A 21,475-nucleotide genomic window follows, 5' to 3' on the forward strand; every position below is an offset into this window, starting at 1 on the left:
ACCGTGATTCCGCAATGCCTGTGTGGCTGCTGAGATTTGCACTGAGTCAAGCACTTTCTCGTAATCAATGAAGGCTGTATATAGAGGTTTGTTGTATTCTCCGCATTTTTCTATGACCTGAATGACACTGTAGATATGACCTATTGTGGATTATCTTTTACAAAAGCCTGCCTGATCGTTTGGTTGATTGAAGTCTAAGGTTGCCCCAATCTATTAGCGATTACCTTAGTAAATATCTTGCAGGCAACGGAGAGTAAGCCGATTGGCCTGTAATTTTTGAAGTCCTTGACGTCTCCTCTCTCATGAATTAAGATAATGTTTGCGTTCTTCCAAGCTTCTGGTATGGTTGAGGTCATAAGGCATTGTGTATACAGGGTGGCTAGTTTTTCTAGCACAATCTCCCCTCCGTCCTTCAACAGATCTGCTGTTACCTGATCCTCCCCACCTGCTTTTGCCCTTTCCATTGTTCCTAAGGCTTTCTTTACTTCCTCTTTCGTTACTGGAGGGATGATGCATTAGTGTGGGCTACTCTCTTTCATTATCGTACTGATTACATTGGCTTCTGTATAGATTTGTACGGAACACATCGGCTCCTTTAACTATCTTATCCATATTGCTAATGTCATTGCCTTCCTTGTCTCTTCACGCATACATCTGGTTTTTACCCATGCCTAGTTTCCTCTTCACCGCTTGTAGGCTGCCCCCGTTCTTTAGAGCATGCTCGATTCTCTCCATATTAAACTTCCTTATGTGAACTACTTTGCGCTTATTTACTAATTGCGATAGCTCTGCTAGTTCTAATCTGTCTGTAGGGTTAGGCGTCTTCATGCTTTGGCGTTTCTTGATAAGATCTTTTGTCTCTTGAGATAGCTTGCCGGTATCCTGTCTAACCATCCTACCGCCTACTTCTACTGCACACTAAGTAATGACAGCTGTCAGGTTATCGTTTATTGTATGTATATTAAGATCGTCTTCCTCAGTTAAAGCTGAATATCTGTTTGGCAGCGATATCCTGAATTCCTCTATTTTCCTTCTTGCTGCTAACTCGTTAATGGACTTCCTCTTCACTAGCTTCTTCCGTTCCCTCTTCAAGTCTAAGCTAATTCGAATATGCCTGACTATGACCACTATGAATGTCAGCAGGGACGGCGGACCTTTTTGTGCGAGGACATGTCGGTGAAAGGTGAAGGAACATTGACACATTGCCTGAATAGCAGGGGTATTAAACTGTGGATTAAAAAGAATGGGTGCTTGCTTTTTATGTATATATTCATAGTGCATAAAAAAGACATCAGCATTGTGAGAGAACTCCCCATTTGATGCATGTGTGCCGATACGAAGCTGGTCGATCGCGCTTCCGGAAAAGGCACTGCCTTTTTATCTTTATTGTATATATTGCCTCCTGACTGCTCTGTGCAGGTTTGTACAATCGCGCTGCCTTTGTATCGTGAACAGGCAAATATTTAATATGATGTACTGTTCTGTTACTACCTTAAGAAAACTGCCATGCACAGAATTGATACTGAGGAACTGATGTGAAAAAGTACTACTGATGGCCTTTACCTTTCTTGTACAGTACTCATTAAGAACACCGAATTCTGTGGGCAGTTCTTCACTCTACATGTGCTCATTCGCTCCTCCCACTGGTTGGTTCTTTTTCAGAGGACGTCAATATCGTTCCTTTGCACAGCGTGCTCCTCGCCTGTGAGAAATGCGGAGACCTCTTCTCTACACAATACAACTTAGAAATGCATACCAGCCAGAAACACCGACATACGACGCAGGGAATCTGCAGCTGCACGTACGGCACCTGCACGAGCAGTCACAGGTAGGCCTAAAACCTTTTTATAATGTTCTACCTTGCTTGACGCCATCGTGGCTAGTTAACTGGGGCCATATTCTGTACCCCTCTCTAAATCGTTCTCAAGCTTTAGAGCGTGACGTCAAAATGACGACACAGCAAGATGCCAACTGCGGGATCAACCAACTAGTAGCAGGGTTGCGGTGGCTCCGCCCCGGAAACATTTATTCGCATGACAAGGGACCGTACGCTAACGTTTTCCTGTAAAGTTGCAGTGAACAAAATAAGTATTGTTTTATTTTCCTAACAAACTGTGTTTAAAACTCAACACCACCAAGGTAAACAATAGGTGTTCTCAGTTTTGCAATTAAGTTTGCTGTTCAGTCACTTTTGTTGCCGCGAAGATGTGCTGTCAGCGGTAAAGCGTGAATATGCCAGTCTAAAAATAAACAGAAACGCAATGAAGAAAACAAATAATGCTTATTTTGGTAATAAACTGTGCTGCAAACTCAACAGCATGAAGGAAAATTAGAAGCGTTCTCACTTTTGCAATTAAATTTGCTGTTGGGTAACATCTTTCGCCATGAGGGCGTGCTGGCAGTGGTATAGCGTGAACATGGCGGCCTGCTAGAAAGCAACTGATCCCACAGCCACTGCTCCTGTCCTTTTTCGCGTGTCGTCTAAAATCAAGGCACTTTGCCGATGTGTTAAGTGCACAGTAAAATTAGTTTAAAGGCAGTGACTGCTACGGGCCTACAGAGATCAACTTGCAAGGAGCTGTCGGCATGAAAATCGACGAAGACGACTTGTGGAGGTAAATATGTTGTCAGTGGTCGCTTACTCTCATGACAAAAGTAAACGGATATGAGCATCGGGACGAAAAAATGTGAGTAAAACATTTAGGTGCACATTTAAAACCGTCTCGCTACTCTGTGGTCTTTCATAACTTTGCTACAAGTTGTTTCAATGCAGCGCACGTTTATGTAAGCGACCACTATTGTAGATTCCCTACAATTCCCTGTCTACAGAATTAATTTCACTCAGGTCGATACCGAGAAATTGCCTAGGGAACTGGGGTGAAAAACCATTATCATTTGAAGTGGCGACCCCACCGAACAGGTCACGCATGTCCGTCGCCCAGGACCTGTTGCTAATCGAGCTTCTCGAGCAGCATCCGCCCTTGGCACGGGCTGCGTCAGAGCTCTCGCCCGAGTATCCGGCGGCTCGCAGGCTGGAGCTCTGGGAACAGATTGCCGCCACACTGAATCGAGAGGGTCCGGCTGTGAAATCACCTGAGCACTGGTGCCACACTTGGCATGTGTTGGCCTCCCAGTGGCACGCAGAATTGGCATGGCTGCAAGCTGGCCAAGGCTGAGCTGGTCAACAGTGGTCTGTGGAGCACCGTTTAACGTGTATTTCCGCATCATACATCACAGGGGCACCAGTGGCGGTAGGCTATCGAGTAGGGCTGGCCGCGTCGTGCAACTGGTCGGGCCAGTGAGTGCCGGGGGTGTCGGGAGGCCATACTGCCAGCAGCTCGCCGCCCCCTGCCAGCAGCAGGTATGTCCACTGTCGTTACTCAACTGCTGTGACGTTACAGGCAATTGCAAAGGTTTCAGCTTGCTGGTAACGAAGGGTTCTTGATCGAACCTCACGGTCATGTGCAGTAAGCAATGCAGCCCTCTGATGAACCACAAGACATTCATGTTTGAACATGTTGTGCTGCGCCTTCCTTCTTGCAGGAGCGGGCCAGCCCACCTCATCCCCTCAGGCCACCTCGCGGCCACAGAGCTTCAGTGGGCAGCATACCGGGTACAAGCGGCCTACAGAGGGAGGCCCACTCTGCAGCTGGTAGGTGAACCATTCTATGTGTATGCCTTACAGCTTGTGTACACTGGTGATGACCTCATATGTGTTCCTGCTAAATTTGGAAGGTGTGGGAGTGCATAAATTGGAGACTGCAAATGCAGCTTCAGCTTCTTTACCTTCTCTCTTCTGGTAGTGTGTTTTCGCCTTGATTGTGCCGCCCTAATGACTAAGCACACATTTTAGTCGTACAGATTTCCCGCTGTGCAGAAACTTCACTGAGCAGTTGTGTCCTGTGTAATGATTTCATCTAGATGACACCAATACGTCATGGGCAGGGGCAAGTGAGACAACACCTCTTGAGCTGCTGGAGGAGGAGCAGCAACACCAGCATGGCGAGATAGCTAGTGAGTTCGCCGGCCAGTATAGAGGCTATGCAGACTGCACATTACCATTTTTGCTAGCTGCCTCAAATTAATAGTATATACAGGAGCATCATACAGTCACAGTTGTTTTACAAAGTGCACAAAAGTTTTTAGCGCATCCTGCATTGGCACGTTGTTTCAGCTGTTTCCCTCTTACAGTGGGAGTTGTGACGAGGCTGATGTGCACATTGAGTACACTGAAACAATGCTGCCTTTGTCATATCACTGATTGTAACTGCTTTTATGTACTCTGCTCTGCTCCCCTCAGACATTGCACTGAACAGTTTGTTTATTGCACATTGTGCTGTATTGTATGACAAGTTGCACATTCAGACTGTTTTCCCTCTGGCAGGCACCCAGCAGCCGACTGCACTGCCCACACTGCCCTCATCTCCCTCACCGCCCTCACCACCAGTTCCGGGCCGTCCTGTGCTTAGGAGGAGTCAGCAGGACGAGGAGGTGGCTGATCTCCTTCGCGAGACCCGGCGCACAGTGGACCTCGCTGAGGCTCGCAACAGGAGGGATGCCGAATTTCAGGCGCGCCTCCTGGAGGTACGTGCTGACACCATGCACCACATTGTGTACAGCAGATGCAGCTCCATGCAACATAATGTTGCCATATTCACCTTTCCAAATCCGTGCTTAATTCTTCAACCCTGTTGTATGTGCAGCACCTCAACGAAGCTGCTGCCAATAGGCGGCAGTTAACAGCCACTGTAGCAGACCTGGCGGCAGCTGTGCGGGACACCAGGGAGCAGTCTGTGCGCCTGCACGAGCAGCTTGTGGTGGCCGTCTCCTTCTTGGTGCTTTTGCTCCACTACCAGGTACATCCACCACCGAGCTAAGTTCCTGTTGTCCTGTTTGCGCAGCCTTTATTTTTTGTACAGCCTACTGCAAGTCACAGAAGGTTTGTTTGTGTTACTGTTTATCACCTTCTGCACTTCGCAGAAGGTTAGTAGTTTATGTTACTGTTTTTTTACAGCCTTCTGCAAGTCGCAGGAGGCTTGTATTTCTTGTTACTGTTTTTTATAGCCTTCTGCAAGTCGCAGGAGGTTTGTAGTTTTTGTTACTCGTTTTTCACAGTTTTCTGCAAGTCGCAGAAGGCTTGAAGTTTTTGGTAGTTTTTATAGCCTTCTGCAAGTCGCAGAAGGTTTGTAGTTTTTTTTACTGTTTTTTATATTTTCCTGCAAGTCGCAGAAGGTTTGTAGTTTTTGTTACTGTACCTTTTTAGCCTCTGTGACATGCACATGTGTGATATTTTCTAGACAGTTTGTTTATGCATATTTCTAATGGTGCCTTTTTTCATTGTGCAAAATGCAGATGTATAATATCTAGTCAGTCTGTATCTGCATTTTTCTTGTTATCATTTCACCACTTTTACCCTTTTGTTACCATTTCACGTTCTCCAAGATGCAGAGGTGTTAGTGACCAAACCATATGTCTGCTGTAATGGGGCTTTTCATGCAGTGTTGCCTGCATATTTTGTAAAGCTCTGCATGACTGTGCTTCATGTTTTGCTGTTCGGTGAAAACCTCTAATGACTGCAGCGGAGGCATAGTGGTTGAGCATCCGCCTCGCATGCGGGAGGTGTGGGATTCGATCCCAAGTGCTGCTGTGTACCCACTGGTGATACAACGGGTACAAGCTTCCCCTGGCCTGGTGCTCGGCTTATTCAGGGTGAAATTTTTGGGAAATGGATGTTTGACCACACCTTGAACAAACGAAAATACCTTGTCCCGTGGTGCTCTTTGGCCACACATGCGCTTGCGTCAAAAAAATTCACTATCATCATCAGACCTCTACTCACACACCACCTCACTGATGTGACTGTGATGCTTACATGTCTCTATATATGAATGAGGACTTTCTATTCATGCTGCTATCATTGTGGGTACAGCGACTTGCATTAAGTGTCATGCACGTGGTTAAGTACCTTTTTCATAGGAACTACTGGACTGTTTATCATATTTAGTGATAACAGCCAGTTGTGACATTCACATTTTTTTTTACATTTCGAGTCGTGTAAAATGCATTAAGTCACAGGCACCAAGTTTTCAATCTGCCAGGGGGACTGTGGCCCAGTTAGCATCCTCTCTGTTTTTTCACTCGCCTTCCCCCATCCTCCGGGAATGTTCCTCAACAAAACATATTTATTTTACTCTCAGGATACAGTGTACATTCTGGACAGGAACTGCAATTCACAGCAATATAGAAGATGAATTAAGTTAAGGGTACCAAGTACTGACCCTTGAGGAACCCTAGCACCAAGAGCTACAGTACAGGATTCAGCATCATTAATGCTGACAAATTCAACACGAGAAGAAGGAAATCTATAAATCCAGTTCAGAACTTGAGGGTCAATGTTCAGCACACCCAGCTTATGTAATAGCAGTGAGTTATTAACTTTATCGAATGGTTTAGCAAAGTCAAGAAATATGCAGTGAGATGAAAAGCGCATTCAAAATAGAAGTGCAAGTAGTAAGTGAAGGAAAGTAGTTGAATGTCAGAAGAGAAAGACATTCGGAAGCCATGCTCTGTTGGAGAGAAGAAATTGCTATCCTCCAGAAAATTAAATTGTGTAAATGTGTGTACTATTATTTTGCGTGCTATTAATCTCAAATAATGGGTCAATGGTTAGATGGATTCTGCTTATCTCCAGCTTTATGTACTGGTATGACCACAACAGTCTTGTGTACTATGTTATGATACGATTGTTAGAATATGCATTGCATGATGATACCCCCAACTGTACACTTTAATCTCGTATCGATAGCCCCCCCCCCCCTCTTGGGGGGAATAAATTTTGGGTGGGCTCGAGCCCTCCAGCCCCACCGCAGTCGGCACCTATGTATTATGCACTACTTACTGAACATTGCAGTAGTTGCGTACCATGTTTGTATGCTTATGTGCAAAAGTGGCCTTCCTGCCTACACAAGCTGTGATAATTACCATGCAAGCTTGCAGTTTTGCAATATTTTTTTTTATCATGTCTGCATGACAGATTGTGCTCCAATGGACAAGACATGGGATTTACTGCCCATGTTATGCTGTGCAAAATGTTTTGCTAATGCCTTTGGTGATGCGACCACTTGTGTGAAATGGTCATCATCATCATCATCAGCCTTACTACACCCACTGCAGGGCAAAGGCCTCTCCCATGTCTCTCCAATTAACCCTATCTTTTGCCAGCTGCATCCACCCTTTGCCTGCAAACTTCTTAATCTCATCTGCCCACCTAACCTTCTGCCGGGGGCCTGCTATGCTTACTTTCTCTTGGAATACACTCCGTTACCTTTAAGGACCAGCGGTTATCTTGCCTTCGCATTACATGCCCTGCCCAAGCCCATTTCTTTCTCTTGATTTCGACTAGGATGTCATTAACCCGTGTTTGTTCTCTCACCCACTCTGCCCGCTTCTGATCTCTTAACGTTACACCTATCATTTTTCTTTCCATGGCTCGCTGCGTTGTCCTTAACTTAAGCTGAACTCTTTTCGTTAGCCTCCACGTTTCTGCCCTGTAGGTGGGTACCGGTAAGATTATGGTGTTGTACACTTTCCTCTTGAGGGAAATTGGTAAACTGCCACTCATGATCTGCGAGAATTTGCCATATGCGCTCCACCCCATTCTTATCCTTCTAGTTATCTCCCTCTCATGATCCGGATCAGCTGTCACTACCTGCCCTAAGTAGACGTATTCCGTCACAATTTCTAGGCTCTGGCTGCCAATTGTGAACTTTTATTCTCTTGCTAGGCTGTTGAACATTACCTTGGTTTTCTGCATGTTAATATTTAGACCCATCGATCTGCTCTGCCTGTCTAACTCATTGATCATGATTTGCAGTTCACCTCCTGAGTGACTCAGCAAAGCAATGTCATCAGCAAATCGCAGATTATTTAGGTATTCTCCATTTATTCTTATTCCCAACTGTTCCCAAGTCAGGCCTCGAAATACCTCCTGTAAATATGCGGTGAACAGCATTGGCGAGATCGTGTCTCCTTGCCTGACGCCCTTCCTTATTGGAATTTTATCGCTGACTTTATGGAGGACTATAGTAGCTGTGAAGTTGCTATATATATCTTCCAGTATTTTAACATAGGGCTCTTCTATCCCGTGATTATGCAATGCCTGTATGAAATGGTCATCATGCAGTTAAAAAATAGTGGTGCACAGTGATTAAATGCTTCGGTGTTACTTTCCCATTACAACAGGCATCACAAACATTTCCTCCCTTGCTATGTATTCACGAGCTTCATCACACAAACAGTGAGCACAGGTAGCTCTACACACAGCACAGCACAGGCAGGATGCAAGATGACGACAGTGGAGGGGCGGGTGGGTCCACACAGGAAATGGTGTAGGTGGGTGCATGAAGATGCTTTTGGCTTGCTGGACGAGTTGTTTTGGCGAGAGTTCCGACTGAACAAGACGACTGTGAAGTGGTGGCTGTATTGCGAGTTATGCGATGAACTGGAAAGTATACGTGCAAATGCACTATAAGTGTAGTGGCAGCTGGTGTGCACGCTTGCTTCCAGAGACAGACCGTGAGCAAGAAACAATAAAAAAGAAGCCGCCACTTGACTAGCTGTAACTAAAACAGCCATCACACACACACACACACAGAAGCATTGGCTGGACACTGCCTTCTGTGGCTGCGACGACTTGGCCAGCTAGTTCATTGCACATGCTGCTGTTGCCTGCGCAACCGTGCCAACGGCTGCTGCAGACGGTTTCTCCGCAGCTGGTTGACTGCATGCGCGCGCACAATTTCTCTTGAAGGTAGGTAATGCGTGTCCCAGTACCTGGCAAATAGCCGGCAGGCATAGGCGGGCCCTTGTCTTCTGGGGCAGGGGCACCCTCATCGTCCGCTTGCATAGCGGCCTCCAAGCAGAGGTCTTGCAGCGCGGCACACGCTGTGGTGATGAGAGCCAGTTGCTCCGGCTCGTAATAGAGCGTCCGGTACCTTTGCAGGCACTGGAAGCGGCTCTTGAGCATGCCAATGGCGCGCTCGACCACCGAACGCATTGATGCGTGCGCCATGTTCGATGCACTTGGGTGGCTTGGCACAGGTGTTAAAAGCCAACACTCCAGAGGGTACTCACTGTCTCCTGCATAACCAGAATCATGCACTGTTAACAATGTTCTTTGCCATTACTGGTTTCAACAGCCTTCAAGTATGCCCTACAATACAATGGAAGATTCAGATTAAGTAGCCCACTACCAGGTTTTGCTGAACATGACATTCTTGGGCATGTAGGCAATGCATGGCTGAGATGTTTAGGCATACACCCTTGTAAGCTCATATTGAAATAAACGTTTCACTAATTCCAATACGCCACAAGTGTCGTACAAACGCTTTCTGCCTTGGCTTAGGCTTGAAATAGCAAGCATTCCAAAAATGCTTTATTTGCCTTGTGTTTCTACTGCATGCGGTGACAACAAAGGGGCGAAAACTCGCACGAGGCGCATGAGCAACTAGCACGCTTGTAGCTTCAGTGCATGCGGACCACTGTAGCTCGATATATGTAACCCAGACAGGGCATTCTTTGCTGCTTACCCAAAAGAAACTCCTCCCTCCAACATGCGTCTCATAACATCACGTCGCAGCAACGAATAGCGCCAGGCGAAGACTGCGTGGCACGAGCCGGGGCAGCGGGGGTCTACGGCCAGGATGCGAAGGTTGAAGTCGCAGACCTGAAAGAAAACAGCTGGTACAATACAAGCTTAGGCATGAACTTCCGCTGTCGCGGCCTGGACTTGCAGGCGAACACATGTAGTCAAAAACAGCAGATGAAGATTTGCGGCCCCAGAAGGCTGCCGTGTGTGCAGCATTGCCCCGCGGCGCCTTAATGGCGATGAGTGTGCCATCGACACAGCCAACGATGCCAAGTATGCTGCCATAGCGATGGAAACCCTTCTTCGCCGCCGCCTTTTTCTCGGGGCTCGCCGGAAATCGAACCCACCCTTTTCGCGACCCAACCTGAACGATGGCTTCGGAAACCCGCCGCACACATCTACTAACCGTCGGTTGCGATACGCCGACATTGCCCTCGTTGCCTACGGCGCTCTGAAAACCGCCGCTGGCGAAAAAGCGCAGTGCGCACAGAACCTGCCGCTCCACTGACACCGTACTTGCTCGCAAACCTCCCAGTTCATCGCAAAGGTCGTGACACAACCGCCGCGCAGTGTCCTTCTCCAGGAGAAGCTCGCGCCGAAACAACTGGTCCGGCAATTCAAAAGCGTCTTCGTGCACTCTTCTACGTCGTTGCGTCGGCACACGCAACCGGCGTATTGCAAAGTATGCCGCCACGTTCGCCGCCATTTTTTTAAGTGCTACCTTTTTCGCTCTGAATTTAAAGTCCGCATTAAGTGCGCAACGTCATCACTTCAGCCGTGTTCACTACGCTTACAGCAGTCGCCGGTGACGCAAAAAATAGGAGTGGGGCAATATGGCGGCATTGTGAGCGTTTTGGTCTCGTTTTAGTATTGAGAGCGGTACAGAATACGGCCCCTGGAGAGATGGCCTTTCTTACGACGAGCCACCTTTTGAAGCCATAAATATGTTATAAAGCACAAATCGTGAAGTCGCCGTGCAAATACACAATGAATGTTTCAATGCCACGATTTTCGGACAGTGCACAACGCAGTCATCAGCATCACTAGTAGCAGTAGCGCAGTTGAAAGTGTGCCTTCGCGCTTGTTGTGCGCGCTATGTGCTCATTTTCCATAAACAGTGCGCCCTTTTTTCTAGCAAGCTAACAAACACAGTCCAAGCGAGCCTGACGGTCGCATTGATTGCGTTGTTGAATTTCGTAGTAAGTGAACTTCTAATACCACAACCAAATTATAAAATAAGAAAAGCAATACATATATTTTAAAAAGGGAGTTAGTGAGTTATGTGCGTCTGATACTTGAAAGCAAGCCCCATCACGTTGCTTTGCAAGCTGTCCACGGTGGTCATGTGCTCCCGGCCGAGAACCTTGCCGCCAACAATCTGCTTTGGGGATGCGACATAACTAAGGTTGACGCGTTCAAGGCAGGTGGCAATAGGTCGACCTCCTTGTCGTGGTCTTCATAATGTTCCTGGCAGTCTGGGAGTGCTCGTACTTAGCGTACAATGCTTCATCAGTTCGTGGCTCAGTGATGTCGGCATTAACGAAGTCACCCGTGCCAGCCAGCTGCGCAATAACGACACATTGCCACAAACACCACGTGCGTCACCGTCGTCTGTCATGCCGGGGTCCATGCGGCGGTGAAGCTAGCGCAAGTACACACAGAACATATCAACTGCACAGTCTGGGCATTGTCTACTCACGGTGGCAGCGCAGAATGTGGAGAACCGATTGGGCTGGTGACGCTTGCCACGTGATCGGCTGGGCAAGCCAGGTATTCCACGTGACTGCTGTTAAGATTCTCTAATCGCTACCATTGGTTGATCGCCGACCCGGCTGTAATCTCACTTGCACTTTAGAGGCTTTGCCCAGCCCTTACGCAGTGATCAACGTGTATGCCTTAATCCGTCGGCGTGCGCTTCGACGGCGAATTTTCGTGTTTTTAATGCTGCATTTGTTGCTTTTTTGTGTCTCGAAGTTCTCTCCAGAGCGATGTCACCGGGGCTGGGTGGCGCTGTTTGCCATCTGCGGTCACGGGAAGCGCGAGTTTTTAGACAGTTGGGTAGAGTTCCCGGCGCCTCCTTGTTTGTCCTAACCGAGTTGCACGGCCGCAGTCGTTCGTTATATCTGAGACGAGGTGTCATTCCTCGTATGCAAATTTTTACGGTAGCACCACCTTAACGTAATAAGCGAGTGTTCGTTGTAACCGCTGCCGTTTAAGCTGCCTTCAATGTATGCGAAACGGTAGTCTGAAGGCGCTCTTGCGGTGTGAGAATTGAGGGAGTCTCCCGCGTGCGAAATGGCCCTGCTTGTGCTTTTTGTAGCGGCCTCTCACGAGGACTGGCGCAAGTGTGCGAGCCGCCCACGAAATCTGGTCGCCTTGCGGCCAGCCCATCATAAGCGCTGACCTTTATTGGACGCTATAGAATTGAGTGTGACATTGCGCGTGTGTGTTTCAGTACTTGCAGAGCTGAACTCAGCAGTGGTGCCTGATTATAATTACTGCTGAGTCGCTCACATTACAACTGAAGTACGGGTCAACCGAGGTTCTCTTAGCGAGGACATAGGAAGGAAACGTTAAAAGGAGCGGAAAGAGAGTAAGCGTGAGACATTCGCTCATGCGGAAGAGCTGCGTCAGAAACAGGCTAACATGTGCGTAACACCAGCGGCAGTGATATAGATGGAAGGTGTGAACGTCATTGGTGAAATAATAACTTTGAAAGAGATGTGCAGACATAACTAGACATCTTTAGCCTACCGTGTACCGTGTTACCGTCACCGAATTACCGGATGCCCGTCCACCGCCGGTGAGCACGCGCTGATTGGTCCTGATGCTGCATGCGCACGTGCAGCTGCCAGGTACCTGCTGCTGTCTGGTGCCGACAGGGTGATGTGCGAATATGCATTGGCTACGCGGGCTCCCGGTACTACGGTACGGTACCGGTAACGGTAACATGGTACGTGATACGCTAAATGTGCCTACTAGCGCAGACGTTTGGAGCAGATTTTCGTAGTCGTGCGGTAATTCTGATTATTCTTACCCTTCATGTACGCAGGGTTGATATCAGTCACGAGCGTACCCACGTTGGCAGGCGACACTCCACGTGCCATTTGTATCAGAAGAGTTTCTCCCAGCCGGACAATATCAATGCGCACACGAAGATCCACACTGGTCCGAAGCCCTGCGAGTGCGCCCAATGTGGCAAGTGGTTGAGGCAACGCGTCCATGCAAGGAGGCACGAGGAGGTCATACATTTCGGCAGTACCCGCTGCACTCACTGCCCACGGTGCCGGGCTGCGGCTGAGGGCGTCACCAGCTTAGGCGCCACACATGCAAGCTGCTGTGTGGCGGTAATAACTTTATTGGTATAGAAATATATGGTGGGTCTCGGTGTCGAGCCACTCTTCACATCTTTTGACGTAGTCTGTGGCTCTTGTGGCAGGGTTGGAGCCCCTAGTCCAGGGCCCCACTGAGTCTTGCCGCAGGTAGGCTCTCCGGACCAGTCCTGCCTGGACCACCGGATCCTCGCTGGAAAGCATCCTCTCCCACTGCTCCGCACTCGGGATTTTGTTTATTGCAGCCCCATTTATTTTCTTTTCACACCACGTTGTGTGAACTAACGTGGCTTTGTCCTCGCACCACGGGCATTTGCTGCTATATAGCCCTGGATGGATCTTACTTAGCATGTTTAGATTCTGGAAAGTTTCAGTTTGTAGCTGTCTCCAAGAGAGTGCTTCCTGCTGGTGGAGATTTTTGTGAGGTGGGGGATATGTAGTCCTAACCCCCTTATAGTAATTCAGAATTTCTGGGTATCCTAAGGGCACTGGTTCCGCGTCAGGCTGATCGAGGCTGGTTTGGTTGGAGGCTCGGTTTGTAAGCCTTTGAGCTCTCCTATCCGCCTCGGCATTCCCCGTGATCTCTGTGTGTCCCGGTACCCACATTATTATGTGTTGCAATTGTTTTTCCTTCGGCGGTAATTTGGCTGTTTTTAGGATGTGGAGCACTGCCCCCTTCCCATTTTGCCATTCAAGTATATTCTGCATACTGTTTGCGAGTCTGTTAGAAGTATTAGACCTTTGAGCACGGCAGCTCTTTCCCGCCGCTAGGGCCATGGCAGCCTCTTCGGCCTCCTGAATCGTGTCATCCCTGATAGTTGCGCTGGCTATTTCTTTGAGCTCATGATTAATTGCCGTTGCAACCACTCTATTTCTGTTGTGTTGTCTAGTTCTTCCGTATGCAGCCGCATACGTGTACGTAATGTTTTCTTTGTTGGCTACGTTCTGTTGCACATAGTGTGCCCTAGCCTCCCGTCGCCGTTTGTACAGGTTTGGATCCATATTTTTGGGAATTGGTGCTACCCTAATTGTTTCCTGCAGTTCATCGTGTATTAGTTTTGATCTTTTTATTTCTTACAGTGCACCCTCGTAGCCGCACCTTTTGAGCAGCTCTGTCCTTGTTTTGGTCTTTTTTAGCCTCTGGAGCTGAGCTACGAGTTGGGTCTCTCTTAGCTCCTAAAAGGTGTTACGTAGATCTAGAGCCATTAGCTTCTCCGTCGTGGTTGATTGCGGTAGGTGTAGCTCTGTTTTGTATGCTCTCATAAGGATCATGTCCGCTAGCTTTATTTCTGCTTTCTCCCAGTTGTAGTACGGTTTGTTGCAGTTTTAGTACGCCGCTGCAAGTAGGAGTGAAGCGATGTGGTGTGTAAAACTCACCACGGTGATGTGTTGTGTTTTTTGACCGTCGTGTATTCTAAAAATTTTCTAAAAGTGAAAATTTACAGCCACAGTTTTTCTGAATAAAAATGAGTTGCGAGGCAGCTCCTGTTGCGTGTTTGTCATTCACGTATCATATCTTTCAGCGGTGTTTAACAAGGAATCATTACCAACTTGCCCAAATCGCTGCCTTAAGTACCATGGGAAGTTTTTGGTCAAGATCAGAATATCACAAAGCCATCTAAAATACAAAATAATTTTGCTTTTCTCTATGAACACAGCCTAATGAGCAAACCAGTGTCTTAGCTGAATAGAATAACAACAAATGCCAGATATATATATATATATATATGCAAACAGTATGAATATTTTTTCAAACACTAGCTTGTTGAGTGACACCATACCAAGCAGTCAGAGCAGCCATATGACAATAAATAAAGCAAAAGCTACTCTAGCAAATTTTTGACACACAGGAGCTACTAAAGTAGCCTAAATTTACATGGCATCATTGTCAGCTCAGAGCAGAAGTGCATTTAAGTTGTTAATCATGAAGCACACTACCAATGATCACTACCAGTGGAAACTTTAAAAATGTAGTAATGAGAGGCAAGTTACTATCAAAGTAATTGAAAGGCAAGTTACTATCAAAGTAGACTGACAAAAAGTCAACAGCAAACAGTACCACACAGAAAGGAGCTCTGAAAATAGTGCGCTAAATACAACACTAAATTTAACAGCAGGCCGTCACTGTTGCACTTCTTGTCCAATGTCCACAGTTGCCTTTCAAAGTCAAATGCATGCTGGAGACTGCAACACTTAACCGTTCTAGCTAGCTCTAGAGCTTTTCAGGCAGCATTACATCAATACTGCTGTAAATTTCCCGCACTATTAACATTGCATTTTATTTCTGGTGCCTGTTGGTACTGAGTAGCTTAAAGGTAGGTCTTTATTGCCCAACTCAAAATTTGATAACCTGCTGCCACGCAGCAGGAGGACCTGATTCATGATGTGAACACTGCTTCAGAGCGCACATTTTAAATCGCTTCTACGTTCTTTGCCAATCCCGAGTGCTAGGTGCAGAGTGTGCAGCCCTCTGGATAGAAACAGTCTTGACGATGTTGAGCACCCAGATTTCGCTTGTGTAGCAGCACGCCTGAAGAGCGTCACTGCGAAATGTTTTATAAGGCCATCTTACAATCAGTGCCAAAAACTAGCTCCCATCAAATTTACCCACATGAGCGACAGCCACATGTACAGTCTGCGTTACTGGTGTACAACGTTCAAGCACAACATTGCCCTGCAAACAAAAGAAGCCCTCACTCCAGCTCCTAGATTCTGCAGGAAATCATTGCACAGAAGTAAAGCAGCATGGACCAACAAAGCAAGTCGTAATGATCATAATCTCTTAACTATAAGGCTACTGTCTGATTTCAGTTTTTAGTAATTTGTGTACACTGCTTGACAGCTCTACAAAATGAGTGCAGCAGACGGTACAATTGGCTTCAAATGAAGTGCGAACAGCGGAACGCGTGGCGAACGGTCTAGACTAGGCCGTCTGCGTGTCGCTAGCAGCGATAGGCGCCCGCATCCGGTTATCGACACTTTTGCTTCTGTTTTCTCTTGAGTTCGTTTTCTCGCGTTGCCACTGGAGCGCAATTGAGTGCAACTGGCGCAGCGCATTTCCTCTGGCAACAGCGCTGTCGCCCGCATATGTAAAGGGAGTGCTGATAGAGCCCTGGCTTGCAGCGCTTCGCTTTTTCTTCCATCATCCTGGTGCTATAAGCCCGTGTTCTCCAAAAAAAAATAAAGGTTGACCAGTTCAGGAAAAGAGGCTTCGTCGTTTATGATCGTGCAATGGCGGTACTGTCCGCAGTATTTATACGTGAAACCAAACGTGCGCTCAAGTCCGTACTTTCTCCATGCGGAGAAAAATGACTTTGTTCATAATAACTGCACTGATTTTGCGAACACAAAGCACCACGCTTCCGAGACACTCTCACAGAGGCCTTGCCTATAATGGGGTGCATTAGGCGAGAAATTTCAAGCAGTCTGACGATGCATCATAGAATAGAACTATTTACAACTCACCGTATACAGCATGCATGCTGTTAAGCCAAAGAGCTAGGACAGCTCACTTCACTCGCTGCGAAACCATGCTGTGCAAGTTGTGATCGATGAAAAGCATGAATGTGGCGCTCCAGCGGCTAAGTGAAGTGAAAGTCAAATAAAACAAAAGAAAATTATCGCAAACCGGAAGAGCGCGCCTGTAACTGACAACGACATGCAGACGGCCTAAGCTGGACCGGTTGCCACACGCTCAGCTGTTCGCATTTATTTTGTGGCCGTAGTACAGTATGTTGGCAAAGAAGCTTGACAGACTTGTAGGAACATTGAGCCATTGATACCTACTATTGTGCACTCTCACAGAGATGGAAGGCCATGATAATAATACTAATTTTCTTTATATGATTTTCCTGACATAATTAAGACTCTGCTTGAGTACAAAATGGTACAGTTAACTTAAAGGTTTTATAGACACCAAAATTTTGCTTGTGTGTTTCCTTCTTTGATATGACCCGTTAGACATCAGCATGCAGGTACCACTTCCCGTATTCCTGTGTTCCCGTTAAATTATTTATAATATGATTTATTCTTGATGCGGTTTGGGTTTCATCAAAATTCTTTTATTCAGCGTTCTTTGCACAATCAGCCAGGAAAAAATACTGGGACAGGACCAAAAAGCTACTATCCTAGTAGCTTGACGAGGTTCCTGCCCCTGTTTTGGCATGGGTAGCAGACAACAGGCACTTATATACAAAACAGGATAAAACTTAAAATCATACAGTCGCTCAAACACAACATTGCATAAGTAATTTACAGGTGATAGGAACCAGAGACAACAATAAAACAGCAAACATAAAAAGTACAGGGCATTGTAATGCATTTTTTGTGTGAAGTAATGTGTGTGTTTTTCACTCCGGAATCATGAAAAATAGCAGAGTTACATGTTGTTGTTGTTGTTGTTGTTGACCTCACAAAATGGCACATACCCACAAGGGGGATTGGCCATAACCAGGTGGTGACTATTTAAATGACCAGTAGCATGTGGCAAACATGGGATGACCTAGCAAAATTTGGATCGCACAGTTTCCGTAGCCGAGGTGGTTGCAGGAGGTTAGGGGGGCCATACGAACTAAAATTTAGGCAAAGAAGGGTTAGGGATTACTATAAGTGGTTGTAAAAACCGAAATACAGAAGCTGATAATGGGATGGGCAGGACGAAAGCTCATGATGGTAGACGTTTTGATTCTAGCAGATAATTTTGAACGGCAGAGCAAACATTCCCATTGGTATGGCCAAGCATAGAAGCGCCAAGAGACAGAACAACCGCAGAAAACAGGCGCAAACTGAGATTATGTATTGGAACTTCTAATAGTCGGCTCCTAATCGATGAGTAGCGACGGCAAAAAAGAAGAAAGTGCTCTATTGTTTCCGGCTCCGCACAATACGGACACAATGGGGAGATCGCCAGACCAGGCCTGTAGAGGTAAAAATTTAGTTGCGGCACCCGGCAACGAAGCCTCGTGAAGGAAACTTCAAGATTGCGCGATCGCCAGACTGAGCTTCTCCAAGGGAACAGTAGGTGCTGGAAGTCGTCCAAGGAAGTAAGCGCTGATGCGCCCAATTCGTTCATTACAGTGTACCGTCGAAAGCGTGCCGCCGTGATGTAAGCAGTTGTTGGAAGCGGGTCAACAATCGGTCCACTCAGGGCTGCCTTCGCTAAAGCATCAGCTGATTCATTTAATAGAAGACCCCTGTGCCCAGGAACCCAAATAAATCGAATTGATGTGATGTGTGGAGGGATCAGGAATTTTAGTATCCGAAAGAGCTGCGATTCAGTGGACGCCGAGAGGGAAGTGCATAAAGATAACGAGTCCGTAATTATTATTACTGCTGATGAAGAAATTGGTACCTTGCGCAGAGCGAGAACCACTGCTAGAAACTCAGCCAGATAGATAGGAGTGAAATCTTGGAGACGGAGAGAAAAAGACCAGTCAAGGGACTGGGAGTAAATACCTACACCTGCCTTTTCTGCACACACCGAGCCATCAGTCGCAATTGCAACATGTGAGCTGAAGGTCGACAAATAACACTGCAACATACCATTTAACCATGAGAAAGGCAGTAATTTTGCATTACATGGATAAAAGTCATCGTAGATGATAGACACAGTTGCGGGGATGGACCGCACCGGAACAATTTCAGGTATTCGCACGTTGAGTGGGCCCAGCAAAGATTCAACGAAACAGATTTGGGGAGTTTGAAGGCGAGACCAGCCGACACCCAAGAACTCCGTTCGCTGCCCTAAGAAGATCAACTCGGATGCATGCTGCTCCGAGTCGCAAAACTTTAAAAACGTTTGTACTGTCAAAAGGCGAAACCTTGCAGTAAGAGACGGCACCCGCGCTTCCAGATACAAAACATTGCTTGCCACGTATTTAGGGAGACCCAAACACAGGCGCAGAGCTTCTCGCTATAAGAGCAGAAGTGGGCGCAGTTTGTATGCAGCTGCTCCAGAAAACAAAACGCAACCGAATTCCAAGATTGGCCGGATATACATTTTGTAAATCAGCAGAAGAGCATGTCTGCGCATACCGCAGCGAGGGCTACTCATCCTTCGCAGAAGGCCTACCACCCGAATCCCTTTCGCAGCAACATGGACTATATGTGACCGCCAAGAGAGAGAGGAGTCATAAGTTACCCCGAGATACTTTAGAGAACATACCTGAGGAATTACATGATGACGATAAGACAATGAAATGTGTACCTGCTGAGTAACCGGAAAAGGTAACAAAGCGCACTTGTTTACATTAAGACCTAAGTGTAATTCAGATAACCATCGGTCAAGAGAATTTAAATATGACTGTAAAACCATATACACAGAATGTAAATCACTCGCAGCAGCAAAGAAAGCTATATCGTCTGCATACACGTACGTAGTCACGTCAGGGGAAGTCGGAATCGAACTGAGTAAGAGGTTGAATAGAACAGGGGAGAGAATTGCACCTTGAGGCTCACCTCTAGATTGATGAAATTTCCTTGTAGAAACTCAGCGTTGACAACAATAAAATTCTCTGTCAGCCAGGAAAGCTGACACCCATTCCACAAAATAACTTGGCAAGCCCAAAGCCCGTAGCCTGTACATTAGAGGCCCATGTTCGACACTGTCATATGCTTTCGAGATGTCTTGAGTTACCAGCGCAGCATACTGTCGACGCCGGCGCGCTAGTCGGACACGGCTTTAGAGGTCAGTATGCGCACACCATATAGAGCACCCAGGCTTGAAACCAATCTGACAGGGGTTAAGTAGTTCCTTTTCAGTAATAATGGGCATGATTCGTCCATACAGCACGCGTTCAACCAATTTCACCAGATTCGATGTCAATGAAATTGGTCGAATGTTGTCTAAGACCAACCCTTCGCCTGGCTTTTTAAGCACCGGGATAATTTTGGAAACACGCCATGCATCCGGGATCCATGGGGTTCTAATAGAGTAATTTACCAGCTCCAATACAGCATTGGGGGATTCGTCGAACAGTATTTAATCATCGCAGAGGTGACACGGTCAGGACCAGGAGCTGCAGAAAGTAACCGATTTATCACCTGGGAGAGCTCAGAAACCGAGACATTAAGGAAATCATCATAGTGATTCCCAAGCAGTTGTGGGCGAGATAGCGCAGCAGAAGAACGGTGTTCCAAGCCTTTGCCAATTTCTTCTAATGACCTGGCAAGCTCTACTGGAGTCAGCACATTAGAGGGAATGTTGTAAGGCGGTGGCAGCCTGTTCCTTGATCTCAGAAAGCGAAACAAGGCTTGTCTGTTATTAGATTTTGATAGATGATCATAATTCTCTTCATCATATTTTTCTTTTGCCCTAGTGACTGTGCGCTTGAAGGTAGCTGCAAGAAACTTATAATCGATTCAATTCCGGGGACATTGATTATGGATAAGTTTCTTCCAGGCTGCCTTGCGCCGCCTATAATCCTTTGAACATTCTGCATTCCACCAAGGGCTCAGAGAAGTACCTATGCTATCGCACACTGTAAACTCTGATTGCCTCCGTACCCGATCTAAAATAGAGCATAAGCCTAACACCCTGCTCTCCTGAGACAAATTCGGCAAAGAGTGTAGTTCTGAACTGAGTGAACTTTTGAACTTGTTGTAATCGACTAGGGTGCAACTGAATCCGCCGATAGAAGTCATCGGACACACAATGTCAAAAGTGAGTGGGAAATGGTCACTGTTTGTTGCAGAGTCAACCGGAGTCCAGGAGGAAACTGCTACCCCTGGGGTTGAAAACGTTAAATCCAATGCTGATCGGGAGTGCCCACGGAGAAAGGTCGGAAAACCCGAGTTATGACAGTTTAGGTTATTCACACAAGCCCAATCCCATAAACGCAAACCGCACTGGTCTGTTCGATAACCCCAAGTCAAGTGATGCGAATTGAAATCCCCAAGAAGCAACACATGTGATCTGCTGACAGAGAGTAAGGAATCTAATGGCCGTGTGTCATGAACCCCAGATGGAAAATATACATTTGCGACAGTAATGGGATGGAAACCAGGAACTGAAAGATCCACTGCCTGAATTTCGCGATGAGCGTCCACACGCTGAAACACCAATCGTGCCTTGTGACAGAATCTGGATGAAACCAACAGAAGCAAACCGCCCCCCCCCCTTTGATGGGCGGCCCATTCTAAAAATTCGATAAGGTTTCATTTGAAATGAAAACTCTTTCGACAACCAGGTTTCTTGAAGCGCAATGACATGAGGAGAAAATTGATTTGAAAGAGTTACTAAATCAGTGGAGGCTGATTGAATGGAACGGCAGTTACACTGAAGCACTCTCAGAGACCCTATTCTGCCGAGAGATCTGCAGCAGCAACTGCCTTTTCCAAAATGCTGTGGTGACCAGTTTTTCCTGAATTACTCTTTTTTGTTTTGGATTGAGGGGAGCTAGACGGACCAGCAACGGCCAAAGGAGACCTGCTACGTTTCTGAGCTCGAGCATCGAGCTCCATCAGCTCAACACACCCATCAATTGCTCCGGTCGTGACT

The 21,475-nt window shown here is 46.9% G+C and overlaps 1 protein-coding gene and 1 long non-coding RNA gene across 4 annotated transcripts; one reads left to right on the plus strand and one right to left on the minus strand.

The window, feature by feature from the left end:
• Positions 1–1,666: 1,666 nt before the first annotated feature.
• On the plus strand, positions 1,667–14,423 carry LOC144106851 (uncharacterized). 3 transcript variants are annotated; one of them, XM_077639801.1, is made up of 6 exons: positions 1,667–1,828; positions 3,238–3,361; positions 3,544–3,652; positions 4,385–4,584; positions 4,704–4,856; positions 12,699–14,423. In XM_077639801.1, the coding sequence occupies exons 1-6, from the start codon at positions 1,749–1,751 to the stop codon at positions 12,702–12,704; spliced, it is 672 nt and encodes a 223-aa protein (XP_077495927.1). In that variant the 5' UTR covers positions 1,667–1,748; the 3' UTR covers positions 12,705–14,423. The 3 variants fall into 3 exon arrangements, with proteins under 3 accessions (XP_077495927.1, XP_077495941.1, XP_077495936.1); XM_077639810.1 differs by lacking the exon at positions 1,667–1,828 and adding an exon at positions 2,480–2,615; XM_077639815.1 differs by lacking the exon at positions 3,238–3,361.
• LOC144106844 (uncharacterized) lies at positions 7,857–10,222 on the minus strand. Its single transcript, XR_013309135.1, has 3 exons — positions 10,053–10,222; positions 9,588–9,724; positions 7,857–9,138 (listed from the first exon to the last, which is right to left on the minus strand). It is a non-coding gene; the product is annotated as an uncharacterized LOC144106844 (long non-coding RNA).
• Positions 14,424–21,475: the final 7,052 nt, after the last annotated feature.

This window comes from Amblyomma americanum, chromosome 1 (genome assembly GCF_052857255.1).
Source record: "Amblyomma americanum isolate KBUSLIRL-KWMA chromosome 1, ASM5285725v1, whole genome shotgun sequence".
Lineage (NCBI taxonomy): Eukaryota > Metazoa > Arthropoda > Arachnida > Ixodida > Ixodidae > Amblyomma > Amblyomma americanum.